At 25.7% G+C, this 26,009-nt stretch overlaps 1 protein-coding gene across 1 annotated transcript in view; it reads left to right on the forward strand.

Moving 5' to 3' along the window:
• Window positions 1–23,929, forward strand: part of LOC145832309 (CCR4-NOT transcription complex subunit 1-like) — a 59,816-nt gene extending 35,887 nt beyond the window's left edge. The window contains exons 24-50 of the mRNA XM_082939627.1: window positions 2,492–2,674; window positions 2,796–2,972; window positions 3,259–3,384; window positions 3,517–3,705; window positions 4,057–4,173; window positions 4,249–4,352; window positions 4,422–4,551; window positions 4,647–4,844; window positions 5,003–5,260; window positions 5,371–5,475; window positions 6,916–7,047; window positions 9,633–9,695; window positions 10,686–10,841; window positions 11,097–11,312; window positions 11,538–11,728; window positions 12,387–12,567; window positions 13,607–13,828; window positions 14,094–14,246; window positions 14,420–14,583; window positions 14,714–14,828; window positions 15,157–15,264; window positions 18,466–18,639; window positions 19,315–19,464; window positions 22,131–22,315; window positions 22,553–22,681; window positions 22,935–23,069; window positions 23,139–23,929. Coding sequence (XP_082795753.1) covers window positions 2,492–2,674; window positions 2,796–2,972; window positions 3,259–3,384; window positions 3,517–3,705; window positions 4,057–4,173; window positions 4,249–4,352; window positions 4,422–4,551; window positions 4,647–4,844; window positions 5,003–5,260; window positions 5,371–5,475; window positions 6,916–7,047; window positions 9,633–9,695; window positions 10,686–10,841; window positions 11,097–11,312; window positions 11,538–11,728; window positions 12,387–12,567; window positions 13,607–13,828; window positions 14,094–14,246; window positions 14,420–14,583; window positions 14,714–14,828; window positions 15,157–15,264; window positions 18,466–18,639; window positions 19,315–19,464; window positions 22,131–22,315; window positions 22,553–22,681; window positions 22,935–23,069; window positions 23,139–23,310 — 4,233 coding nt within the window. The 3' untranslated portion in view covers window positions 23,311–23,929. The remainder of the gene's footprint in view (window positions 1–2,491; window positions 2,675–2,795; window positions 2,973–3,258; window positions 3,385–3,516; window positions 3,706–4,056; window positions 4,174–4,248; window positions 4,353–4,421; window positions 4,552–4,646; window positions 4,845–5,002; window positions 5,261–5,370; window positions 5,476–6,915; window positions 7,048–9,632; window positions 9,696–10,685; window positions 10,842–11,096; window positions 11,313–11,537; window positions 11,729–12,386; window positions 12,568–13,606; window positions 13,829–14,093; window positions 14,247–14,419; window positions 14,584–14,713; window positions 14,829–15,156; window positions 15,265–18,465; window positions 18,640–19,314; window positions 19,465–22,130; window positions 22,316–22,552; window positions 22,682–22,934; window positions 23,070–23,138) is intronic.
• The last annotated feature ends 2,080 nt before the right edge of the window (window positions 23,930–26,009 follow it).

The raw sequence follows: 26,009 nt of genomic DNA on the forward strand, positions 1-26,009 counted from the left end.
AGCATTGCAAACACATTTTTGTGAAGGTTAGTTGTTATTAAATAGTAAATAAGACAGTTTGAGTAAGAAACTTGTTAGTGTTTAATTTTTTGAGATAAGTAACTTATAACTAAATTTAAGTTTGTTGGATTTAGATAAACTTGAACCAGTTTATTAAGAAACTTTATAAAGTTTTATTAGATTATGATTAATTTATAAATTATAGTTTTCACTCTAAAAGTATATTTAATAAGTAAATACTGTCAAAAAATCAATTATTTTTCAAATGCATTAATTATTTAATTTTTGGTTAAGAGTTATATTCACATAAATAGTTATATATTCACAATATTCCTATTTTTCATAATTTAGAAAGTTTTTTTTTTTAAACTTTTTAAATTTTTGCAGCCCTAATGTCAACTTATTAAAGTAAATGTATATATATAAGTAATAGTTTTTTAGCATACAATTTTTTTAAATAAATTAAATATAGCATTAGTTCATTTCTAGCTAAAAGTAGTTTTTGTATATTTAACCTTGCATGTTAAACAAAAGTTTTATAAAGCGTTATGTTAACAAATAATAAGATTTGTAGAATTAAATATTATAAATTATTTTAAAAATAAAAAGTTAAGTCAATGTACTTTTTCAACTTAAATAGTTTTTATCTTTTATTAAAAAAGATTTAGCTTTTTTTTTTATCAAGACATAACACAAATAATCTTGATGTTACCAAGACAAAAAACTTAAAAAAAGGATACTATTTGTTTTCAATGTAAGGAAATTAAAAATTGATATATTTCTTAACTTATTTATTATAAATTATGTTACACGTTGTAACACAAAAATGTATTATTTTATAAATTACGGTAAATTAGATAAATGAGTAATTGTAAGTAAACTAAACATAAATTTCAATGAAGCTATCCTAATTCTAAGTCTAACTTATGTTAGTTTTATAGAAATTAAAACATAGTAATTTTTGACAAACTGTGTTAGTTTATGTTTCCTTATATTTCCGATAAATTAGTAAGTAAATTAAAAGATTTTAATTATAATTGTTCTTTGTAATAATAAAAAAATTTAAAGTTTTTATTTATAAATAGTGTTATATTTCTTAACTCAACTAACAATAAAATATTTTGTAATAAAAATAAGAGAGCAAAAAATGGATTTATTCAACAAAGTTTTTGTTAAATAAAAACTTAAATAAAAGCAAACATTTTTTTGTTTTGTTAATACTTGAATTTGTATTTGTTTACTAACTAACATCTATCATGTTTTAGGTTTATAGATAATTTTAATTTATATAGTGGTCAAAACTACTATATTGAATAAAGACAGACAGTACATAGAATAGTTTGAGGCACTTGAGTTTTTTCCATTTGGGATTTTCTCAGTCTATACATGCCTGCTGAATTACAAGACAAGCATGCTGAATTGGTAAATACTTATTGTGTTAAAAGGCAGAGCATAAACTTGGTTTTGTTTAAAAAAAATTGACACCATAAAAATTTGGGCCATATGTTAAAAGCACAGTTAGATTATTCGAAATTACATTCGATTAAAAGATCCGTAGTATATTTTACACTTAAGAAGAACCTGAAAAATACTGAGACATAAAACTGTCAGCATAAACTTGACTTTTTGATATACTGTTTTATATAAAGATCTTTTTCAATAGTCAAGTTTGTGCTTTGCAGGTCAAATTATAAAAAACATAGTATTTTAATCATTGAAAAACATAATAAATCTAAGGAAGTTAAGTTACTAAAATAATTATAACATTTTAAAAATAAGATAAAGTATGTTGAATTATGTTGTTAAAATAGTTATATGTCAATAAATCTTTCCTGATTAATTAATTTCATATTTTAACTGATACTATTTATCACTTTTTCCTACAATTTAAAAAAATAATTTTGTTTTGCATACCTTTTATTCGACTTGATTGATCACGTTTGATCTACAAGGTACCTGCAAATATTTTTCACAAATTTAAAAAGAATTTGAAAAAGCACCAAATGAACTATCTAAACCAGATTTTTTTTATCGAATCTCTTATTAGTTTTTTTGACTTGAGTTTTTTATTTATAAACATTTGGTGATTGAAATAAACTGATTTGTTTAAGTTTTAAAAACTTGCTACCCTCAAAAAAAGCACAATAAGCATTGTAATGTGTTACAACAGAATCAAATACCAAGAATCAATGAAACATAAGTAATAATTTAAAGTGTTTTATTTGTGCCTGGTATAATAAATAATAAAAACGTTACAGTATTAGATAAAAAGAAGAAAGGTAAAAATACCTTAAGAAAACATACACCTTTTTTTCAAGCTGGTTAAGATATATCATTATGTGTTTTTGAAAGTGACTTATAAATCCAAAAGAGACTTTGTTTTCTTCTCGTGTAATTCATTAGTTTTGTCTTTGCTTATAATTTTTGTTATTCATAAATAATAAAGTTAAATTATATAATTGTTGAACGCTAAATTTAACTAAAAACACAGGAGGCACATGAGCCTACCATTCAGCCGTCTTTAAATAGAGTTCATGAGGACAACATTGATACTTTACTGAATACCAGTGTTCAAGACCCAGAAAGACAAGACTTGCCCCAGCCTGAAGATGCTGTTCAAAAGCGCGTTGCATTTATTTTTAACAACCTGAGCCAAAACACTATGGTTCAAAAGGTTGTTTTTTTTTAAACAAACCTACTTGGTGATATTTCTCCTAAAAAATCGATATTTTAATTCAAAAATTTAGACTAAACGAAAATAATGTATAGCTATCAATAATTACTGTTTATAATAGGCTGCTGAGCTGAAAACTATAGTAGAAAACAATCCGTTGTGGCTTGCAAATTATATGGTTGTTAAAAGAGTAGGAGCTGAACCAAAGTTTCATGGGGTTTATTCTACCTTTCTTGATGAAATTAACTTGTCTAATTTTACTAAGCTTGTTTTCAAAGAGCTTTACCGAAATATACAGGTAGGCATTGTACAATTAAACTCAGACTTAAGATAGCTAAAGTAAAAAAAATATTATAAACATAGATACGTTTTAATTCTTCATAATAAATTAAATTTTTATAGTTAAAATAATATACTTTTTTTTTCAACGTTTTGTTTAGAAAATCTTGTAAATGTGTTATCGTCCAAAAAACTTAAACGTTTAATTAGTTTTATAACTATGTGATAAATTAATGAGTTTTTATATTTTAGATAATATATTGCTTCAAATTTAAAGTCTTTATATTATATTTTCAATTAAACAGTCTTTGCTGCAATTTGAAAAACCGAAAGATGAGAAGGAAAGTTTTTCTGATCGATTACTTTTAAAAAACTTAGGTCATTTCCTTGGAGTTATTACTATTGCGAAAAATAAGCCAATACAAGCCAAAGTAAATGTTTAAATTAGTAAAATAGAATAGATTAAAATCTTGAATGAAGAGTAAAAATTAAAACGATAACATAAATTCTATAATTGCAATGCCATTTCTAATAACTAAATAAAATGATTCTATTTTTAATAGCATTTAGACATTAGAGCTCTACTATATGAAGCATGGCATAAAGGACATGGGGAGTCTTTCTACGTCATTCCATTTGTTGCAAAAATATTTGAGTCGGTTAAGAAAAGTGATGTTTTTAAGCTCCCAAATCCTTATACATATGTTATACTCTCTAATTTAAAAGAAATTTGGACTCACCCAAAAAAAAAAGTAATAAAGTAATGTGTTCACGTAGGAACTTTTTTTAAATGTAACTTTTATATTCAATTATGTTTACATGTATTAAATTAATTTGTAATAATTTTATAATAAGAATGTTTTGTAATTGTTTTATTTTATAACTAATAATATAACAAGTAAATATATTTTTTTACTAAAGAAGGGGTGTCTTTAAAATAATTAAAAAAATACTAAAAATAATCGTCTAATCAGCTTGATTTTTATTAATTGTTAAGTAAGTTTTTTTTTATTAATAGCAATGTCAGTTGGATGTAAAATCTTATGTTAAATTTCCAAAGTTTTATACACTAAAATATTATTTATTTATATATTACCTACCAGGAAAATTTAAGTTTTGAAGTTGAAGTTCTTTTCAAAACATTAGAGTATGACTTACTTTCTCATCCTGCTTCGCATTACATTTCAAATGAAGAACTCAAGAAAAAGATTCCATTCAACGTATGTTTTTTTACTTTTAGATATATAACTATATTGTTTTTCTTTCTATACGATGCTAAATATTTTTTTATGTAGAAATTATCCATAAGAAAGAAACGTTCAAACAAACACAGCAAACCGTCTACGCCATCCGAAATACAAGGTTCTCAACTTAATCCTCAAGTGCCAGAGCCGAACAAGTCAGTTTTTTCAAAGCTTAATTTTATCAAAAATACATTTCTTATTCTAAACTGGTTTACAATATTCAGAAATCCTGTCAATCCCAACCCTCAAAAGTTACCTTCACCCCAGCTTCCAACTGCTAAGTATACACTTGAAGAAATTGACGGAAACAATTTAATTTCCACCCTTAGTAGACTTGTCCAAATCAATTTAGAAGTAAGTGTTTTTATATTAATGAATCTAGGAAAAACTTAGAAAACGTTTGACAAAAGTATGCATTTTATATAATTATTGATTTTTCATAAATACAGAACGCTTTGTTTAAGTCAGCCAGTTCCCAAATCATGCAAGCGGTTTTAGTAGGTATTCAACAGGCCATTGCTGAAATTATGCCACAAAGTATCGATAAAGCTAGAACTCTTGCAGTTAAAGCAACAGAACAAATAGCTCGTAAAGACTTTTCATTAGACCCTGATGAAGATAGACTACTTAAATGTGCAACTTATATGGTCAGCTTGGTTTATCTATAATTCATAATTAACGTATTTTGACTTAAATAAAATACTTTTTTTTTAATTTTAATTTTTTTTAATGAATCTATCTATGTTATAGGTTTTTCTGTATAGCCTTTTATATCAAAAAAATAAATATTTCAAAAACAACTCAGGTTCGGAATTTAGCTGCAGGAATGGCCTTGACATACTGTAGGGATGCTTTGCACCAGAGCATTGTCAGTAATCTACGCAACAATCTCATGACAGTTTTAAAAATGACTACCAGTTCGCCTCCTGAGTACAGACAGATACTTGAACACACAATTGAAGAAGTCGCCAAAGATAACATTGATCTTGCCTGTAACATTGTACAAAAAGGAGCAATAGTCCAGTCAGATAAATACATAAACGATGTTCTCAAACAAGTAAGGGTTTATGATTTCTAGTAAGAAATAGTACTATGTCATAAAGTTTTATAATAAATATTTTCTTAAATAATGGTTTTTTGGGTGGAAACCGATAAAACATTTATATTCTTCAGGATATACTTTTAAGAAAACGCGCTAAACAAGAAGGCCGTAGGTACACAAACCATGAAGTTCTTACATATCAAGCAGCTAATATGTATGATCCGATAAAACTTCAGGTACTCAAAAATTTGTACTGAATTATTATTTCAAAAGTATTTTCAGTGAAGTATTTACGACTTATGTTTAAAATAACGATTAATTTGAAAAATAATTGTTTATACATGTTTATTTTAATATTTACTCATTTTATGTAGTGTTATTACTAGTGTCAACAGGCTTGCCACACCCAGGGTAGTTGAAGATTTTTGAGTTTTTTGAAAAACTACAACTTGTTTTCCATTAAAGCTTAAATGAGATCAGGTTGATCCAATTTACATTATCTGTTATTTTTTAGTTAATTTGTCGCTACAATTTATATTTATAACGTCCATTTCTATTATAAGGAAATCTTTACACTGACTATTTTTAGTTTGAAACCTTATTTGAGTGCTGAAATTAACATTCATGATGATAAATTTAGTTTGAATATACGAAGCTACCATATCTTAGTGTTACTAGTTTCAATTTTATTTATAAAACATATTTAAGTTCTTTCAAGTTATTTGTACACATAAATATATTTTTTAATTAATGGTTTAGTCCTTTTTAAACGGAGTGTTTTTGTAAGACAAAATTAGAAATATAAATACTTATTCTTATACCCGCAAATGTATTTTTGTAAACATTAAATATTTGTTTTATAAAGTATATGTGTCTTAAAAAAACTGTTCACAGTTTTTATAAACGAAGAGTAAAAAATCAAGTATTTACAGTCACGATCTTGAAAAAATTAAACATAAGTGTAACAACAAAAAAAAAAACAACTACCGTGGAGGCGCAAAACTTCAAAAATATTTTTTAAGTCAGGCTAGTTTTTAGTCACTTTGGCTAGCTTTTTTTTGCTTCAAAGAATGGCAATTCTGTATCTAGTAAATAAAATATAAGCACATGAAAAAATTGTCGTGAAAATCAGCTTTATTGTTTGTTTTCTAAATATCAGGGTTTTAAAAAAACCTGGAATCCTGGAAAAACCTTGAATTTAGCAATATAGGCAAAAATAACCTTGAACTTAAAACAAATTTTGCATGTAAAGTTTTAAAAATGTTATTAGATACTAAAAATCTATCATACACAACAATTTTTTAGGGTATCATTAAAAAAAATTTTTATTTTAGTTTTTTTTTTAAAGTAGCATTACAGTATCTTTTCAATACTTATATGTAAGACAGTTTTTTAATTAAAATTTATACTAAAAATATGAAAAAAAAATCATGATTTTAAAAACCTGGAAAAATTTCAAAAAACTTCTAGGAAGCTTGAACTATATACACTATTAGTCAAGTTGTGTAAGTAAAGTTTGAAATATTTACTTCTATTTCTATAAAGTTTTTAAATGCTCGTATTTTTTCAGTCAATAATTAGAGTAGTTATTTTAAATAAAAAACATAAACATTAGTATAATGTAAGCCTAGAGCTAGTTGAATTAAAAACAAAAAAACTTAGCCTAATACTTAAAGGTTGGTGGACCAACAAACCAGCAAAAGAAAGTGTACGAACAATTTTTCAATCAAATTCCTGGTTTTATTAATCCTGTTCGGCGTATGCACTTTCCGAATCCTGAAGTTAACCCAATTAAACCAATTCCACAGGTACAGAGTTAATTTTTATATCTTAATAGTACATACTCAAATTGTACTTACTTAATAACAGTTAACTAATTATGAAATAAAAAATATATTTGTATGATTAAAAAAAATTTCCTAATAAGTGAATGAAACCGACAGTATAAAAGTGTAAATTAAACTAAATTAGTGATGGTTGAACATTAATTTAAATTCTAATGTAAATATAATGATTTTGTTTTGCCTTTCAAAGTACATAAAAAAATCTTAAAGTTGAAGTTATCTGTTAATTACGTTAAAATATTTTTTATTTATACAAAAGCTCTGTGTTGTTTAATTAGTACAATTATTTCACATTTTAAGTCGAATTCTAGCATACATTTATAAATAAACTTTAACTAAATATGTTTTTTTTAACTAAAACACGGAAATATTTATTTCTTTTAACTATAGAATTAGTTTTAATTTTTAAGTTAAATTAACTTTATTTTAATTTATAATAATTTTGTACTAACTATATAAATTTTTTGTCTTTCCTTTGTTTTTTAGTTTAATAGCTTCAACGTTGAACGGAAATTTTAGGTTAAGTTTCACCAAAAGTTAAAAAACAGAAAAAAATTGAATTCAGTTAAGCATCATATAAACATTAAGTAAAATATACTAAATTTTGAAATAGTTTGCTTAAAGTTTATGAAATTTACAACTAAATTGTGAATTGTTTTGAAATTTTTTTTAATCATGTTACATTTCGTTTTAAATATTCTAAAACAGTATCGATAATTATTTTATCACTGTTATTGGGGTTGCCACATACTCAAGCTAACGCAGGCTAGTATTATATTTTAAGGCCATATGGGGGGGGGGTCCAACACTTTTTTTACAAAAATTAACTTAGGCTTTTATATGAAAGCTTTAAATACAAGCTACAAGACAGTCTTTATAGAATTCAAAAATATCATTTAACTTATGAGATATTTTATTTTTTTTTAAAGTTTCCAATACAAACGTTTGGACAGCAAATTTTTCGGGGTCAATTTTCTCGGAAATTTTAAAATTCACTAAAAATCTATCTCTTCCTTCATTTTTCAAGCAATCTTTTTCAAATTTTCAGGAAATATTCCTTATATTAAAGGGAAAAAAATTACTTATGAATTTTAATAATTTGAAAAAATAGAAATTTTATCACAAAAATAAAAAAATAAAAAGTGTTTTTTTTTTTCAAATAAATAATATTTTTACAATTTTTTTAATTCCAAAGTAACGTTTTTTTGTTATTTTATGAAGATTAGATTGTGAAAGTTTGAAGAAGACTGCTTGAAAAATGTAGGAGTAGATAGATTTTAAATGAAGTAGTCTTTTTTCTCTGTTTTAGTTTTCCCTTCCTATAGGGAACCTCTTATGCGGTCCGACTTTGACTAGTCATATCTAAAAATATAATTCGAATTTTTTAAAACGACAAAAAGCATCTTGAAGCTTAGAAAAAACTCTATAAAAAATGATCAACTTGTAAAAAACATGGATTACCCCCTCCCCTATGGCCTTAAATACAGAGTATGGCAACACTGGTAGTATTGCAATTGTAAATTTTTTAAAAAGCAAAATTGAAATTATGTATAAGATAAATATAAGACATAAATATTCAATTTTAATAAGTTAGTAGGTTAGCCAAATTAATATTGACAATTTTCTATATCTACATAAGTATTTTTTGTAGATATTCTTTTACTTACTGAAAGAATAATAACTTAACAAGTTTTTTCGTTAAATAAAGTAATCTTCTTATAAAATATTTTCCTGTTAGCTTATAGAAAAACATTTTTCAAATTGCAAAATACTTAATCAATATTAAACCTTTCCTTTGTAAAAATAAGAACTTACAAATTGATTTTAGAATACTTTTTTGATATCAAATATTGACTTAAAAACATTCAAATCTTATCTTAATAAAATGTATGTTGTTTAACTTTAAGGTTGTTTAAGTTATTAAGAATATATATTCATTAAAAATTATTGTTTTTATATATACAAAATATTGATATTTTTGTTTTGCAGAGGTGAGTAAATTATAGAATAACAAGTAAAATTGTCTATTATTTCAAAATTTTTGCAAAACTTTTGCCTATGTGCCATTGTTTTTAAACCTTTTTAAAATTTAACGTTTTTTTTTTTATCAAAAATGTAGTACACATAAAAGTAGGGACATATATTTTACTGGTTACAATTTATAGCAAGAGCAAACAACCCAGACCTGAGCCATAAAAAAGTCATTAGCGTGTTTTATACAACTTAAATTCTCCTTAAGTAAAATACATGTACCTAAATAATAACAAAGTATCAACCGAGAAAAAGTCAGATTTTTTCCTTATTAAATTTTGATAAGCATTCAATTTTTTTTATGTATGGCAACCTTAAGTTCTTGTTTTGTCTGTTTAAATCAGTTTTAATGCAAGTATTGTATATACTTGAATAGAAAATTGTAAATTAATTTGCCAAAATAATTTATTAAACATAAAAATTTTCTTAAATTATAAGTTTATTTTGACTATTATATATAGAAAATAAATCTTAGTACAAGTTTTGAGAACTCTGTATAAAATTAAAAAATTTTAAAGGTTAACGAAGAAGTTATCCACTTGTTTAAACAGATGTTTGCAGAATTGGATTCAACTAAACAGGTTAGTTCTTAAACATAATTTTTAACGATAAGTAACTTAACATCGAGCGTTTTTTTTTTTACAAAAATATATATTTTAACTCTAGTCTTTTGTACGATGTAAAGCTCATGAGTTTAATTTATACTTATATAGTTTATAAAAATTGATAAGGAACATTTACAACCGTATTAAGATTTCATTCTGTATCTTTTTTTACATCTATTAATTGATAAATATACCAAAAATTTGTTTTAAATTTCTTTTATTCATAAAGTTACATAATTTGTCTAAAGTAGACTTTTTTTACTTGATTTAGAATGTATAAAACGGCTGCCGAAACACCTGGAATTTGACAATTTTAACAAAAAAAGTTTGAAAAAACCTGGAGTGTGTGAAATTTTGAACAAATTTACTAAAAGACTTAAAAACCTGGAAAACTAAACTATTTTTACATGTAAAGTAACAAAATTTCGATGAAATACAAAAAAATCTATCAGAAAAAATTAAAAAAGTGTATCATTTGACTTTTTATTTAAAAAAAGCATTAAAAGTAGCTTTACAGTAATTTTTTAATACAATATTCAAGACAGTTCGTTAACTTGCATTAAATTTTCTACCAAAAAACTTGTTTTTTTTTAAATGAAAGAAGTTCAAAAAATCTGAAAGCAATTCACAATTTTTTTTTCATATCTCTGATATAATTATATATTCATGTTAAAATGTACTTCTTGATTTTAACGAAATTAAGATTTACTTGAAAAATATTAAACATGAACTTATGTACCGCGCATAACTGAAACTTTAACTAACTAAAAACGTATTCTAAATCTAAAATTAGATTTTTGGTTAAATTAGGTTTATTAAAGTCTACAAAGTTTTAATAAATTTGTTCGATTATATGTATTTCAAAGATTAAACTGTTACTATATCTTGAGTTTACATTTTACTTCATTTAATTGAAATTGTAACAACAAATAAGTTAAGAATTTAAATTAAATAATATTATTACAGAATTTGCTGATTTCAAATAGTTCGGCTTCCTATAAAGTTAACCAATTATATGAACATCTAAATAAATTAGTCAGAAATTATACAGACATATCAGCATACTCTGAGTTTTTCAGTTTTTGTTTTGATGGTTTGGTTATAAACTTACAAGAGGCAGAGGTAATTTTTTACTACTATACTTATAGCTGTGTATATATTTTGTAGATAATTAAGTTTGATTAAACAAAAATTTTAAAATAAGTGTTTGTTGTTTTTGAAGTTTATTTTTTATCTTGATTAAAACATAAAAGTATAACTCAAAATTGATTCATTGATTCCTAGAAGTTTTTAACAAAAAATTGTTCTAAATTGCAATACTTAAAAGTGAGTGTCACTCTAAATATGATTTTAAATGAAAGTTTAATATTGTTAAAGGCTGTGGTTCACAAGTTTAAGTTGGCTTACATCAATGTGCTAAGAATGTTACAAGATGATCGGTTATGCGGGGAAGAGACTGTTCAATCTGAAATAACTAAAAATTTGGTCATTCATTTTGACCAAGTAGTTCATCACGCTACAACTGAAACTATCTTGTTGATCGTCCGGTGTCGTTTAATAAATTCTAAAACTTTAGACCAACTGATCGCACAGGTTAACAAACAATTAGTTAAATTAGTTTACAAAATTAATCCTAATACTTAACATAAAAAAATAAAATTATGGTAATGTTAAGTTAAGTATATTTTCTACACCTTTTATTTAAGACATGAAATTCTGTCAAGAAAGTAAAAATTATACTATTTACGTAAACTAAGTTAGATTTTAGTCTAAGTACAAAAAGTGACAAAAAGACTATACTTTTAACCTTACTTACAGAAAATAAAAGTTGCAGTAGATCAAGGAATTTTGCAGAGTAATATTAGACTTTTATTATTAGCCATCAAGATTTTAAGTTCTATTGTTTTAGAAGAAACTACAAATCCTTCTAATCCTAGTGAAATGAGTTTTACTCACACTATTGAAGTTCTAAATAACTTGATAAATGTTGAAGGAATTCTAAATGTACAGTTAGTATTGTTTACTATTTGCAAAAATAAAATTTTGTTATTGTGCTAAATTTTGTAAATAACTTAATGAGTTATTTTAAAGGCAGTTTTCAATACTTAAAACATTTATAGCTTGTTGAAATTGTAAATGACGGAAATTGAGACAATTGTTCTGATGAAATTTAAATGAAACAAATACTTTTCTATTTTTTTCGACTATATATGTTAAAAGATTGTAACATAAAGAATTTTTAGATTTACACAGTCAAGTTTTTTGGGTTACTAAAATGTTAACTACTAAAGGAACATTTTAGAACAGGGTTTCCCAAATGTGCCAAGTGGCCCCCTTGTGGGCCGTTACAGAAATTTAGGGGGCCATGAGGTCATTATTTGGAACTTACACTAAATATTCTGGAAATAATGATGAAAAGCAAAAAAAAAGGTCTTAGGTAGTTTTAATGTTTATTTTATTGAGAAGTTTTGTTGGAGGGGCCATAGCTTTTTTAAAGGGGCTTTTTGAAAAAAAAAAAAAGGGAAATCCTGTTCTAGATTTAGTTAAGTGTATGTACTGTACACATACTATAAAATAATTTTTGTATTTTCTCTTTTGGTTTATGCATGCAGTTCGTTTTGCTTTGACAACTTGATCTCGATTGTTGATCGTAATATTATTTAACAGGACAAAGACCACAATTAATCAGTTAATGGAAAGCATTAAAAGCAAGTTTTTGGAAGCGCAACAAATTAATGAAAGCAAACAAATCTACACTCGTGTTATGCATAACTCTCTCCATAAAATTTTAGCTCATGAAAGTAGAGTTAGCCAATTTCACAGTTTTCTTGGTTTAGACCGAGCAAAAGTAAATTTATTGATCATATAAAGTAAACTTATATAAAATATAATATTTAAAGTGGGTATGAGTCTAATATGGAAAAAATAATCGAAGGGTCACTTTTGCAACTTAACTTTTTTTTAAATCACTATTGCCCCTAACCCTTGGTCGAATTTTTTTTCTTGTTTTTTTTCTATAACTAAATTTTGATAGGTATATTTAATGAAGTTTTCCTATCACGGTTACCCCTTACCCTCGGTCGGTAACTTTTTTCTTTCTTTAAAACAACATTTTTTTTACAATTTTTTTTTACAATTTTCTACTCTGGTGTGTCCCTTCAAGAATATTAGACCCGCTCCTATTTAAAGTATACCTTGTAATTGTTTATTGCCTAAAGCTCGACAGAAGCATTAAAACCAGTGTAACTTAAACAAAAAACACGAAAAATTAAAAAAAGGTCATTTCATAAAAAACTATCTTATAAAGCATAAGTTACATTTTTTATTAAACAATAGCAATGGATTAATGAATAAACGAAAACCATGTATATCAGAAAACATGTTGATAATAATTATAATAATTTATTGTTATTTATGATTTAAAATCTGATGTTTTAGAAGTAAATGCAATGAAACAGCATAAAAGAGTTTTTTACAAGAAATCAGGTAGAAGTTTTAATTATATATACATACCACAGATGTTTTTGTGATAAAACTTTATTCCGACTAACGGCGTTTCACTGCTCTCAAATAAATTTAAGAACAGATATACGGAGTCTATAAAATGTTAACAAAAAAAAAAAATACATGTATAATTATGTATAATGTTTATGTGACTAGTAACTAAAAACGAACTTTATGGTTTAAAAGTTTAGAAAAAAAAACGCCGTTAGTCGGAATAAAGTTTTAACACAAAAACATCTGTGGTACATATTCCGATAAGCTTAGCTTATCAGGATCTCCAGGATTTAATGCCTTTTAACGTTACATCTTATGTATACATATGTATATCTTAAATATAAAGTATAAAAGTTTATCGTTACTTACTTGAAGCTAAATTGTTACAGGCTAAAAAGATGGACGATCGCCCTGGGTTTTCCAGGATAGTTGAGAGTAAAATAAGTGAGTGGTCAAACATTGTTTATGGGCAAGAAAATTTACAGAAGGCATACATAGGATTTGTCAGACAGCTTCAACTTTACAAAGTTTTTGATAGCGACGACAACATAACTATGTTTTTTAGATTTTGCACAGAATATCTCGTTTCTAACGCATGCAAAACTTTACAAGTTAGTTACTAAAATTTATGAATTATTATGAATACCTTTACTAAGACACAAGCGATATTATAAATTTGTACAAGACTGGATAAAGTCTTTAAAAAATTAAATTTCCTGTAAGTTTGAACCTTAAACTGTAAAAATATTTTGAAGTTACGTTATCAAACAAGCTAAGATAAAATTATTTAGTTCGTATTATTAACTTAGATACTTTAAATATAATATATAAATATCATTAAAACTAAAAAAAAAATTAATTTACTTTTTTAAATAGGAAATGGCAAATAACCATACAATGATAAATCCATCAATGACTCGCAATAAATGCTACCATTTCCTTGATGCTTATGTAGAACTTATTTTTATGATTATTAAATACCCTCCAGGTGGAGACACCAATCAAAGAAGTATAACATGCTTAAATCAGGTAAAAAATAAAATAACATTAATTTTTAATTCTTATAGAAGTTTTATGTAAGTTGTTAGAATTAAAAGTTTTTATACAATTTTACTTTCCACGTTTACTTCAGCTTAACTGTCTACTAAGATTAAAAACTTCAATTATGTGTATTTGTACTTACATGTTTGAATTTTATACAGATTTTAGGAGTTATTATCGGAGTCATGCACCAAGATCAGGAAGTTAAGGGACCAGATTTTCATCAAATGCCTTATCAAAGAATTATTCAAATATTGTTTATAAAATTAATACCTAATAACAGCGGTATTGACTCACTAACATTTCAATATTTGGTTTCTTTTGTGTAAGTTTATTTCTTGTAGTTAAAAAGTATTAAGTTCTAAGAATTCTAATGTTTAACCTACACGTTAAAAAAGAAAGTTAAAAATTCATTTTAGTTAAAAAATATTGATAATTTCTAAAAATTTTTATAGAAACGCTTTTCATCTATTGAGGCCTGAAAAGCTACCAGGTTTTGCGTTTGCTTGGCTTGAATTAGTATCCTACCGCGGGTTTCTATCAAAAATGCTTGGAGGCGACGAACACAATGCACAAGGAGTTAATAACAATATAGTCAGCTATTTGTTTTTTAAGAATTTCCATCTATTTACAATATACAACTATAAACAATCTGTATTTTAAACTATAAGAAAATTAACCAAAAGCAGCTGTAATACTGGAAAATAATTAAAAATTTCTGTCACATATTAACTTAGAATTTTTTACTTTTACTAAATTTTTGATATCTTAAACAACCGACCAAAGGTAAAAACTCTAAAAAACTTTTACATAAGCTACTTAGGGTTATTATTCTATATCCTTCAATTTATAACTTATAGTATATTTAAATTTTAATTTGATATCTTTTATCTAATAGATTCAGCTGAGAGGAATGTACTCACAAGTTTTGTTGGATTTGTTTAAATTTATAGGTCCATTTTTAAGAAATGTCACTATTCCAAGATCTTTTGAATGTTTATACCGAGTTAGTTTTTTATTAGTTTGTGTTTCTATTTTATAAAGTCTTGAGTAGACTTAAAAATACTTAAATACTCATCTTTATTTACTAAGTACACAATTTGTAAGTAAATATATTATTTCTCTACTCACATAAAGTATAGGTAAACCATTTTGTGAGTAGAGCGAGACATGGATGTTTCACTGGCTTTACCCTAAACATTAATCTCTTTTACAGTAAAATAGCAAACAGCTATCTAAACTAGTTAGTGTTAATTCTAAAGAATATGTCAAAATTATTTTTTAACCTTCTTAATTGTCACAGGGTTGCCAAAAAATCTGGAGTTTGAGAAATTTTGAAAAAAATCTGGAATTTTGAACAAAAATCACTAAAGAACTTGGAACTAAAAAAAACTTTTGTATGTTAAGTAGTAAAATTTCGATTTGACACGAAAAATCTATCATGTAGATAAAAAATTTTGTCATCATCGAAAATATATTTTTTACAGAAGCTTAAAGATATCTTTTCAATGTTGTTACACTATTTAACACAATTTTTTACCTTTAATTTAGTTTTAAACTAAAAATAGACCCTAAAACATGTAATTTTATAAACCTGGAAGATATTTTGGAAACCTGAAGAAAGTTTGCCAAAATACATTTGGCAACCCTGTTGTCATTTTTTAAAGTAAAATTAAGCGCTTAACTACTATACTTTAAAAATGTATAAATATCATGGGCGTCGCGTGAGTGGAGCAGATGCTCCACCTAAAAAACGTGTCATAGTTTTATAAAACTGATCTAGTTTTTATATTTAAGGGCATAGGGGGGGGGGTAAACACCCTTTTTTGGTTTTTGATCTTATTTTATATAGTTTTTACTAAGCTACAACATGCTTTTTACAGATTTAAAAAATTCAAAATAATTTTTGAGATATAGCCGGTCAAAGTCGGAGGCAACAATAGGATCCTTATGGGAGGCGCAAACTAAAACGGCAAATAACTAGAAATCACTAAAAGTCTATCTCCTCCTACGTTTTTTGAGATAACTACCTCAAATTTTCAGGAAATGTTCCTTGCAGTATTTAGAAAATTCTGTCGGAAGGAATTTAAAAAAAATTATTAAAAAAAAATTTTATAATAAAAAAACTGTTTTTTTTTTATATAATTTTTTTGATTTTTATTTTTTTTTAAATTCCTTCCGACATAATTTTCTAAATATATTAAGGAACACTTCCTGAAATTTTGAGGTAGTTTTCTCAAAAAACGTAGGAGAAGATAGATTTTTAGTGAAATAGTCAATTTTTGCCGTTTTGGTTTGCGCCTCCCATAAGAAACCTATTGTTGGCTCCGACTTTGACCGGCTATATCTCAAAAATTATTTTGAATTTTATAAATCTGTAAAAAGCATCTTGTAGCTTAGTAAAAACTATATAAAATAAGATCAAAAACCAAAAAAGGGTGCTTATCCCCCCCCCCCCTATGCCCTTAACATAATCTTATGTTTACAATCGGTTTATTGTAATTGTAATGTTTTTGTCTTACTAAATTATTTTTAAACAATTTCAAATTAAAGATCTTTTAAAAACTCTTAAATTTTCTGCAACCCTCAAAAAAATACCACGTGTCGCAACTAATAAATATATATATATATATATATAGAATTAAGATATTTAACTTGATAAATTAAATCTTTCACACTGAGCCCACCTTAAGGGCTTTATTAATATTATTTGAAGCTGGTGAGTGCATAGGCACGAAACTCGAGTCCTTTGAGTTTTGCATCTTTAAATAAACCTTTATATACATATATATATATATATATATATAGCTTGATCAAAGCTTTATGAAAAATTAAAGCTTTGTGAAACATATGTTCCAGAATTTTTAAAATCGCCATTTGAATAAATTATTTAAAAGCCCTTCAAGTGGGCTCAGTTGAAAGTGTTTAAGTTTAAACATTAACCTTATTTTATATATATATATTAAAGGTTTTATGAAAAGTTCTGGTTGATAGTGCTCGACAAATTAGTCATGCAGACAATTATTAGCTTACTGAGGAGTACATGAAACTTTTTATTTCGTGTATGAAACAGATGTATAAATTATAGTTTTTATATAATAAGATAAATATATATATATATATATACAACTTATGTTAATATTTCGAAGATACATGTTTCAGTGTAAAAAATTGTTGAAGTTTTATGTAGCTAAGTAAACAGCTGTTTCTTTGGCTGCATAGCTTTTTATTAGTTATTTAAATTGACACCTGCCAAGTTAAAAGTGTATCAAAAAAATTTAAGCCATAGGTTGCTAAGGAATTTTTCAACATTTGATCTTATATTTAAGATCGTTAATTTAGCTAGCAGTTGCTTTTTACTGTTTTGTGAAATTCAAAGTATTTTTTGAGATTTAAGGGTACAAAGACGGAGAGCTCAATAGGTTCCTTATGGAAGGACCAAAGTAAAATGGCGAAAAAAGACCAATTAATTAAAAATATATCTTCTCTTACAATTTTCAAGCAATCGTTCTGAAACTTTCTCAGTTAAATCTTAACTAAATGATAAAAATTTCTATTGTAGTTTTTTTGGTTATTATATGTATTTATAGGTTGTACAACAATATTTTTCTATTAGTCCAAGAAACATTTCGTAAAACTTAAGGTTAATTGATCAAAAAATAAAGAATATATATCTAAGTAGATAAAAAAAAATTCTTAGTAAATTAGCAATAAAAAATGTTTTTTCATACCTTTGTATTGGAAACTTTTTACGCAGCTGACTAAATCTCAAAAGTTAAGTTATATTTTTAATCTGTGAAAAGTATCTTATAGCATATAGTTGTATATTGAATATAAGGGCTAATGTAAATTATTGTAGAAGAATAAAGTTAAACACCCTACGGCCTTAACTCTAATAAAATTGTTAGTAGTTAAACGTAAACATTAAAAGTTGATAATAAATTGACTTATTATAAAAATTTTGAAAAATGTAGTCTAAATTCTATATAAACTAGTTTTATAAAAGGAAATAACTAAATATTACACAAAATTTAAGCTGTGTATTTATTTTATTACAGTCTCATACAGAATATCACTGCATTAATACGATAAAAAAAAGTAAAAATTGTTATTTTTCCAACAAAATAACTAAACGAAATTAAATATTTTAGCTTATCAAAATTAGTTTTGTTGTTTCATATATATTTATAGTTTACTTTTGTTACAGGGTTGCCTAAGACTTATTTTGATTTTGTTGCACGACTTTCCTGAGTTTTTGTGTGACTACCACTTTTCTTTATGTGACTTCATACCAGCAAACTGCGTGCAACTTAGAAATTTGGTACTGAGCGCCTTTCCACGTCATATGCGTCTTCCTGACCCCTTTACACCAAATTTAAAAGTTTATTAGTTTTTTTTAATAAGAATACTTAGCTTTTTATTGCTTTGTTTTATTTATTATTAGGTAGTAAAAGTATTACAACCAAGTGTTCCTTTTTTTTTTTTGTATGTTTACTTTTAATTTTTCTTAATAATTTTAGCATTTTGATGACTAAGTAAACAAAATTCCTTGTTTATTTCCCAGTCATTTTCTAATTGTAGGTTTGATTGAAATTAATTATATTTTAATATAGCTCTTCAAGTATTTGCAATTAAATTAAGTGATAAATTGTAACTTAACTTTTTCATAGTTAAGTTACAATTATTTTATATATAAATTTATATTATGTGGTTTTTATTGAAAAAAAAAGAAGTCTTTTTGATCAAATGTTTTAAATCTATATATATGTATTTTTTTTATTTTTAAGCAAGTAAAGTTAAACACATTTTATCAAGTTTTTTGCAAGTACCTTAGAAAGTATGTTTTATTAATTAATTAAGAAAAGTTTCAAAAATCCTAAAGTATTTGATTTATAACTTGTAGAGTTAATAATATAAATCATTGATATTATTTTAAAGATCTTCACAGACAAAACTGTGACTAAGGTTGTTTTCAAGACACCTACCTCTCTTACCCTTGAAATAATTTTAATATAGCACTATGTTTTATGATTTGTAATTTTAAAAAACTAATCAGGTAAATATGTTACCCGAAATAACGCAACCTCCTCGCATCTTGACATCTATCACTGCTCCAATGACTCCTGAGTTTCAAAGCAAATTACAAAACTACCTCGATAAAAGATCACCTGTTTCTTTTCCACCAGAAATTACTTCGCAACTTCAGGTTGTTAAATGCATGATTAACTTAGCTAGCAGATTTTGTATTTATTCTAACATTAGAAGACATTGCTTATGTTTTTACACTTATTATTCCAAAAAAAAAAGCATTTTTAAACAAATTTATTTCATGACAAATACATCTTGGTTGATTTATTTAGTAGTTCAGATTTGAACAAAAAGCGCATTATTTTACGTTTTTTTGAGTATTTACAATAGTAGTTTTTAATTATTTATTAATGGTAAATGTATATAAATAAAAACTTAGTTATCAAAATACAAGGAAACTTCTTTTTTTTTTGTAATTTAGGAACGTTGTTTTAATTAGTGATCCACCGGATCCACTATTTATTATCCGGATCTTTTTTTAATTTAAGATCCGACTGAAACCGGATTCGGATCTTAATTTTAGATTAGGATCCTAAATGTTTTAAGTCTTATGTAGTTCCATAGAGGACAAACTTATAACATTTAGTTATCTTAATACCATTAATTAGTAAAAATTGTTTAAAAAAAAAAATTTCAAAAAAATTTAAGTTATTGTCTAAATACTTTATTTGAACACTAATAAAATAACATTGTAAAAAAAACTACCTATATGCAATCTTAGTTTAAACGTTAAATTTCAAGATACTTAATACGGCTTAAGTTGAATTTTGTACCTTGTACGACGTAAAAGAGAAGTAAATTAAATGTTACAATCCTTAAAAAATAACGAACTTTTTTTCTAATGATAACCTTCACATTATACCTTTATTTAAAATTGAACTATAAGATGAACAAAAACTTCTTAAGCAACTGTTTACATACATTTATATTGATACCCCAATTTTCAAACATCTCCTTTATGTTTTCACAAATATTAAAGCCAGTGTGAGAACCTTCTATTTCCTTACAGTGCAAAATTCTGTGTTTGTACTGAAAGCTTTCATTTAACTAATGCGCTGTCAAAGAAAGATATGATATCTTTGTCTTGGAATTTGTCCATATGTCACGTTTGTAAAAGACAAAAACAAAGCTTCTGATAACTCAGTTTGTATTTTTATCAATGAAAAGCACTAATTATATCAGTGAAGTACTTAGTACTCGGAATCAAGTAACTTAGCTATAAAGCCACCAACAGGTCTATGAAGCATTGATCGCTAGTAATTGAAAATGGTTGGTTGTCCATAGCAATCATATTCATAACTTTATATAGAGTTTTAAACTTTTCACAGAAATATTTTATACCACTATATACTATTTTTCATCTAAACCAGGACTAATAAGAAATTTATTTTGTAAAATGAATAATTGTAAAATAAAAAAATTTGTTGAACAATTACTCTAATTTAAAGTTATAGTTACCAAATAGTAAATGATCTATATTTGTAGAGTTTTTAAATTATTTAATATATTTAAATGAGAATAAAATAGTTAAATTAGACTGTAAAGACAAAAATATATCATATACATAAAAAAATTGTCATCATCAAAATTTTTTTTATTAACAATTACATCTAAAGTAGCTTAACAGTATCTTTTCAATGTTTTGATACTAATTAATACAGTTTCTTACCTTAAACTTAATTTTAAATTAAAAATAGACCCAAACAGTTTTACTTATATAAAACTGGAGAAAATTTACCAAAAACATGGCAACCAAAAAAAAAAAAAAAACATGGCAACCCTGAATACATTCAATTTTAAATATATGTTTTATAGTAAAAAATAAAAAGTATTTTAAGTTTATAAATAGATCTAAATTATAGAGTCGGTAAAAGTATCTAATCTTCAAGTAATACTGAAAATTAACAATTCAGTATTTTTACTTTAATGGATGTCTGTACTTGTATGTTTTCAACAAATGATTGATTTAACTAAACTTTAATTAGTCTGTTTCGCTTGACTATTTTTATAGATATTAAATATTCTAAACACAATAATCTAAGTATATAAAACTGAAAGAAGCTTTTCTGATCGCGGAAAACAAAGTCTTTCCAAACTAACTGGATCCGGATCTGGCCAAATCTCAGCTATGATTTGGCCGGATCTGGATTTAAAAAAAAAATAGGATCCGGTAGTTTTAATATGCACTAGATTGTTTACAAAATTGATTTTCTGTTTTTTTCGGACCTTGAAATATTATTGACAACTAATTAAAAATAGTATTAAAAGATTTAATTATAGTTAATTGCTGTAATTAAAATTTAAGCTGTTAATTTGTAAAGCAATATCAGCTTATGGATTTTTTTAGCATTTATCTTCAAGAGTTTTACGCAAAAGCAAAATCTACTTTTTTTTTTCAAGTATGTACTTTTAAACAATTTATCTATAGCAGTTATCGTTATTCTTGATATTTAATCAAATTAAAAATTAAATGATCACTGTTTTAGCAGATTTTAAATTGACGTGCATATTAGAAATAGTATTCTATTTTATTACTATAGTTCTCATGTTAAATATTTCTTACTACTCGGCAAGTTAAAAATTGACTTGAATAAAAAAGCTAAATTTTTATTTCTGTTATAACTGTTCAAAATATAGTTTTAATTGTTTGCTAACAAAAGATCCTAGTGAAGTGTGTTGATTCGTTGACACACAGAAACATATGTTGGTAGAATAAAGGAAGATTATTGTATAATTTGTTTTTATTTCTGTTATATATTTTAAATAGCTCGAAAAACTTAACAGTTGTCACCGAGTGGTAATGAACGTTACAACTTACCTTTAATGAATGCCCTTGTACTATATGTTGGTACTAAAGCACTTGATGATCTTCGTACAAAAGGAATCGCTTCCAACATAGGTAACATATCACATACTCCGTACATGGACATTTTTCAGTCTTTATCAGTTGACCTTGACAACGAAGGAAGGTAAATATTTAGTTTGAAAAAACCTATATAATTAACTTACTATTTCATGTTTTTTTATCATAAGTATTTGTAACAGTTTCTAAGCCTTAAAAAAAAGACAAATATAAAATTTACATTAAACTAAAACGAATTTTCTTAAAATATTTTAACATTTATTAATATTTTTCCCGAAAGTTTTTCAAAAGGTAGACAGAAAAATTGTAGTGATATAAGTACTTATAATAATAATTTTTGTAGGTATTTGTTTTTAAATGCAATCGCGAACCAGTTAAGATATCCCAACTCCCACACTCACTATTTCAGCTGTGTGCTTTTGTATTTGTTTGCTGAAGCAAATTCTCAAGTTATACAAGAACAAATAACCAGGTTTTTTTTTATTGTTCTTGTTTAAAACATTGTTCTGGCTATTTTTTTATCATTCGAAATTAAAAGTGAAAGCAACTTTGGTATTCTTATTAATATTATTTTTTACGATTTAAAAATTTGTTTATTTTTTAATTTAAAATGGATTTTATTTTAAACAACAATTACTATCTATGAAAAATAAATGCTCCAAGAAAGCTAGTAGTACCAGTTTGAACGTAATTTATTAATTAAGATGAATTATTTTTGTATCAAGGGTACTCCTGGAAAGATTGATTGTCAACCGACCTCATCCATGGGGTCTTCTCATAACGTTCATTGAGCTTATTAAAAACCCAACCTTCAACTTTTGGCAGCATGATTTTGTTAAGTGTGCTCCTGAAATTACAAAGTTTGTTTTTTTTTTGTTATTGTTTTTTTATGCATAAGCTCATCAATCATGTATATTTTTGCTTTACAGACTGTTCGAGTCTGTAGCACAAAGTTGTCAGCAGTATGTACCTACATCTGCAGCTATCGGTGGATTCGATCAACAACCACAACAAATATCTGCTACAAAGACCCAATCCATGTCAGCAGGGAACCAGAATAACCAACAGCAACCAACTGCTGTTTCTGTTATTTCTTCCTAATTTATATCTAAGTTGTTATCACTGAACACCTGCTGCTTGATAAATTCATTCCAAAGCTTGGTTTTTTAATAAGTGTCTGTGTTTCTTTAAAAAAGTTATAATAAAAAACTTTTAGATAATGTTTTTACTTGGAAGAGTTTTTTTTACAAGTATTTAGATAAATAAAGTTAAGGTTAAGCAATTGTAAACTATGAAATACTTTAGTTTTCGTGCAAGTCATGTTTTCGATCATACAGTTAATTTTTCTTTTTACATTTTAATTTTTTATTATCAATGTTGAAACATATAAGAGTTTTAAAACTTAAAACTACATAGCACCTTGGTAATTTTATACTAATAAAATTTCAAAAGTATATTTTGACTGCCTCTTTAGAATGATAGTTTATGAACTAATTATTCATTTAGAAGAGCTTATATTTCACAGTAAAAGTTGTATTTATCAAATACAGTTTTTGTTTGTAAATTATGAGCAGTCGCGAAACTACATAAGTATTATTTTGTGTTTGAAAACGAAGAATTTGCTTTTGCTTCTTACCTTGGTTTTTACCTTGTAAGGATAGTTAACGTAAGATAAAAATACTTGTGAGTTTAACTTTTGTGAACTAAATAAAATTTACTGTTTAAATCGTAGGTAGTTTTTTTTAAAGTTATACTAACTGCAATCTATTTCAGTAGTTTTGAACCTTTTAAAAGCTGTTCACACTAAATTACTGAAAAATAATTCTGTGCACACTTGACTATAAATATTAAAATATTTTTTAACTTTTTTTTAAGTTTTTAGTGTTTTAATAAGTCAATATCGTGTTAATATAATTAGTTTATTTTATTGTTAGCTTTTCAATAGAAAAACAAACATAATTATTTTTTTTTTATCTACTAAATGTTTTTGTACAGTAAATAATTTCTGTGCACTTTGTGGAGACCACTGATCTAAATGATAGTAAATCCATAAATTACGTAAGTTTATACCTCGTAAATAAATAAATTTATAATAAATTTCAAAAAGTTTAAATACACAATTGTTATCGGATTCTTAATCACCTACAAATTCGTCTATAAATACTTGGGATTATTCTTAAGCTGTGAAGAGTTTCTTAAAATGTGCTTAGAACTATGTTTACAGAAAGCTTCACCGACAACAGAAAAGTTTTAGATAGTAAGGAAAACTAAATATGCTTACTTGAATCTTGTTTAGAATTTTATCAAGATTTTAAATTAAAGAATGTTTAAATTCACTTCACTCCAAAAAAGTAGATTAAATTCAATAACATATTTGATAGACATCAATATATATACTGTTTCAATTTTATAATGTACTTGGTACTTTTAAAGTCTTAAAACAACTGTGGATAATAGTAATATTAAATATTCAAGGTCATAAAACTTAAATTTCGTAGTCATTCGATTCTTATTTGAATATTATTTCACAGCATAATTCAAAGTAATCTAGATGATTTTATGTGTTTTATAAATTAGACTTAAAAAAGATAGGGTCAGTCGTATAAAGCATTCTCAAATGTACCATTCCATGTCTCTTAGACTTATAATAGTTTGCTCGTTTATAACTGCTTACAAGACCTTAATCCGTATCCAAGTGGTGAAAAACTCTACAACCGAAATGTTTTACCGTACACAAGCTCCTTAAACCAAATACGTTGAGGCTTTTTTATCGTTCAGTAAACAACATAAATAAAACAAATTTCTTAAAATCACATGTAAGTCCGCTTTACAACGAGTGATAACAACAAGAATTTATAATAAACTAACAAACAAATTTAAGTTGGCAGACATAACTAGCTACTAACATCCGGTTGCACAAAAAATCCTTGGTTTATTTTTAGTTTTAAAATAAGCATTATTAAAATCTCATTTTCTTTACCAAGTTTTCAATAACTTAGTCTAATTGAATATATAATATATAAAAACCAGTATTTATTTCAACCATCATAACAAAGTTGAGATGTTTCGCACCGTCAATAGTAATCAATGAACTTCACCATACGACCATCAGGGCCCGAGACAATCTACCTCTAACTACTGTTTAAAACATGTCAAACGAGCGTGGACTATTCTTACAATGACTCAGACCAGTGGTCAGCAATCTGCTGCCCGCAAGGTACTTTTCCGCTAAAAATATACATAATAAAAAAATTAATTTATTTGTGGTAATAAAAATTACAAATAGACTCTTAAGTTTATCCTACTAGTGTCCTATTATTGCTTACTTCATCACATTTTTGCTTAAAAACAGTATATTTAGTTTGATTAATATTTTTTTTTATAACAACGGCCTGCGAAGATTTTTCTAGAAAATGCGGGCCGCGAGTTACAAAATGCTGCTGACCCTTGTTTTAGACATTGAGCTTCCAAGTTTCTACCTAAAAAACAACGAAACCCATAGTCCCTATTTTCTTTTTTAATAAGAAAATAACTTTTATTTGATTTTTACTTTGTTTTAATCTGCCAGATCCGGTGAGATCTTAACGAAGAAAGCATGATTTTTTATTTTGAACCGTCCGGATTTTTGTTTCGAAGGTAGAAACGGATCTAAACTAATTAAATAAAGCAAAAAAAAAACTTTAAAAAACAGTACGCCTATTTAAAGAAAAAACCATCAAAATAGATTTGTTACAATGAAAACTTGAAAAGATACAAGTAAACCACTGAGCATAAAAAAATACGCAGTATAAGGTACTTTT

This window comes from Thalia democratica, chromosome 3, assembly GCF_965202585.1.
Source record: "Thalia democratica chromosome 3, ktThaDemo2.hap1.1, whole genome shotgun sequence".
NCBI classification, from domain to species: Eukaryota; Metazoa; Chordata; class Thaliacea; order Salpida; family Salpidae; genus Thalia; species Thalia democratica.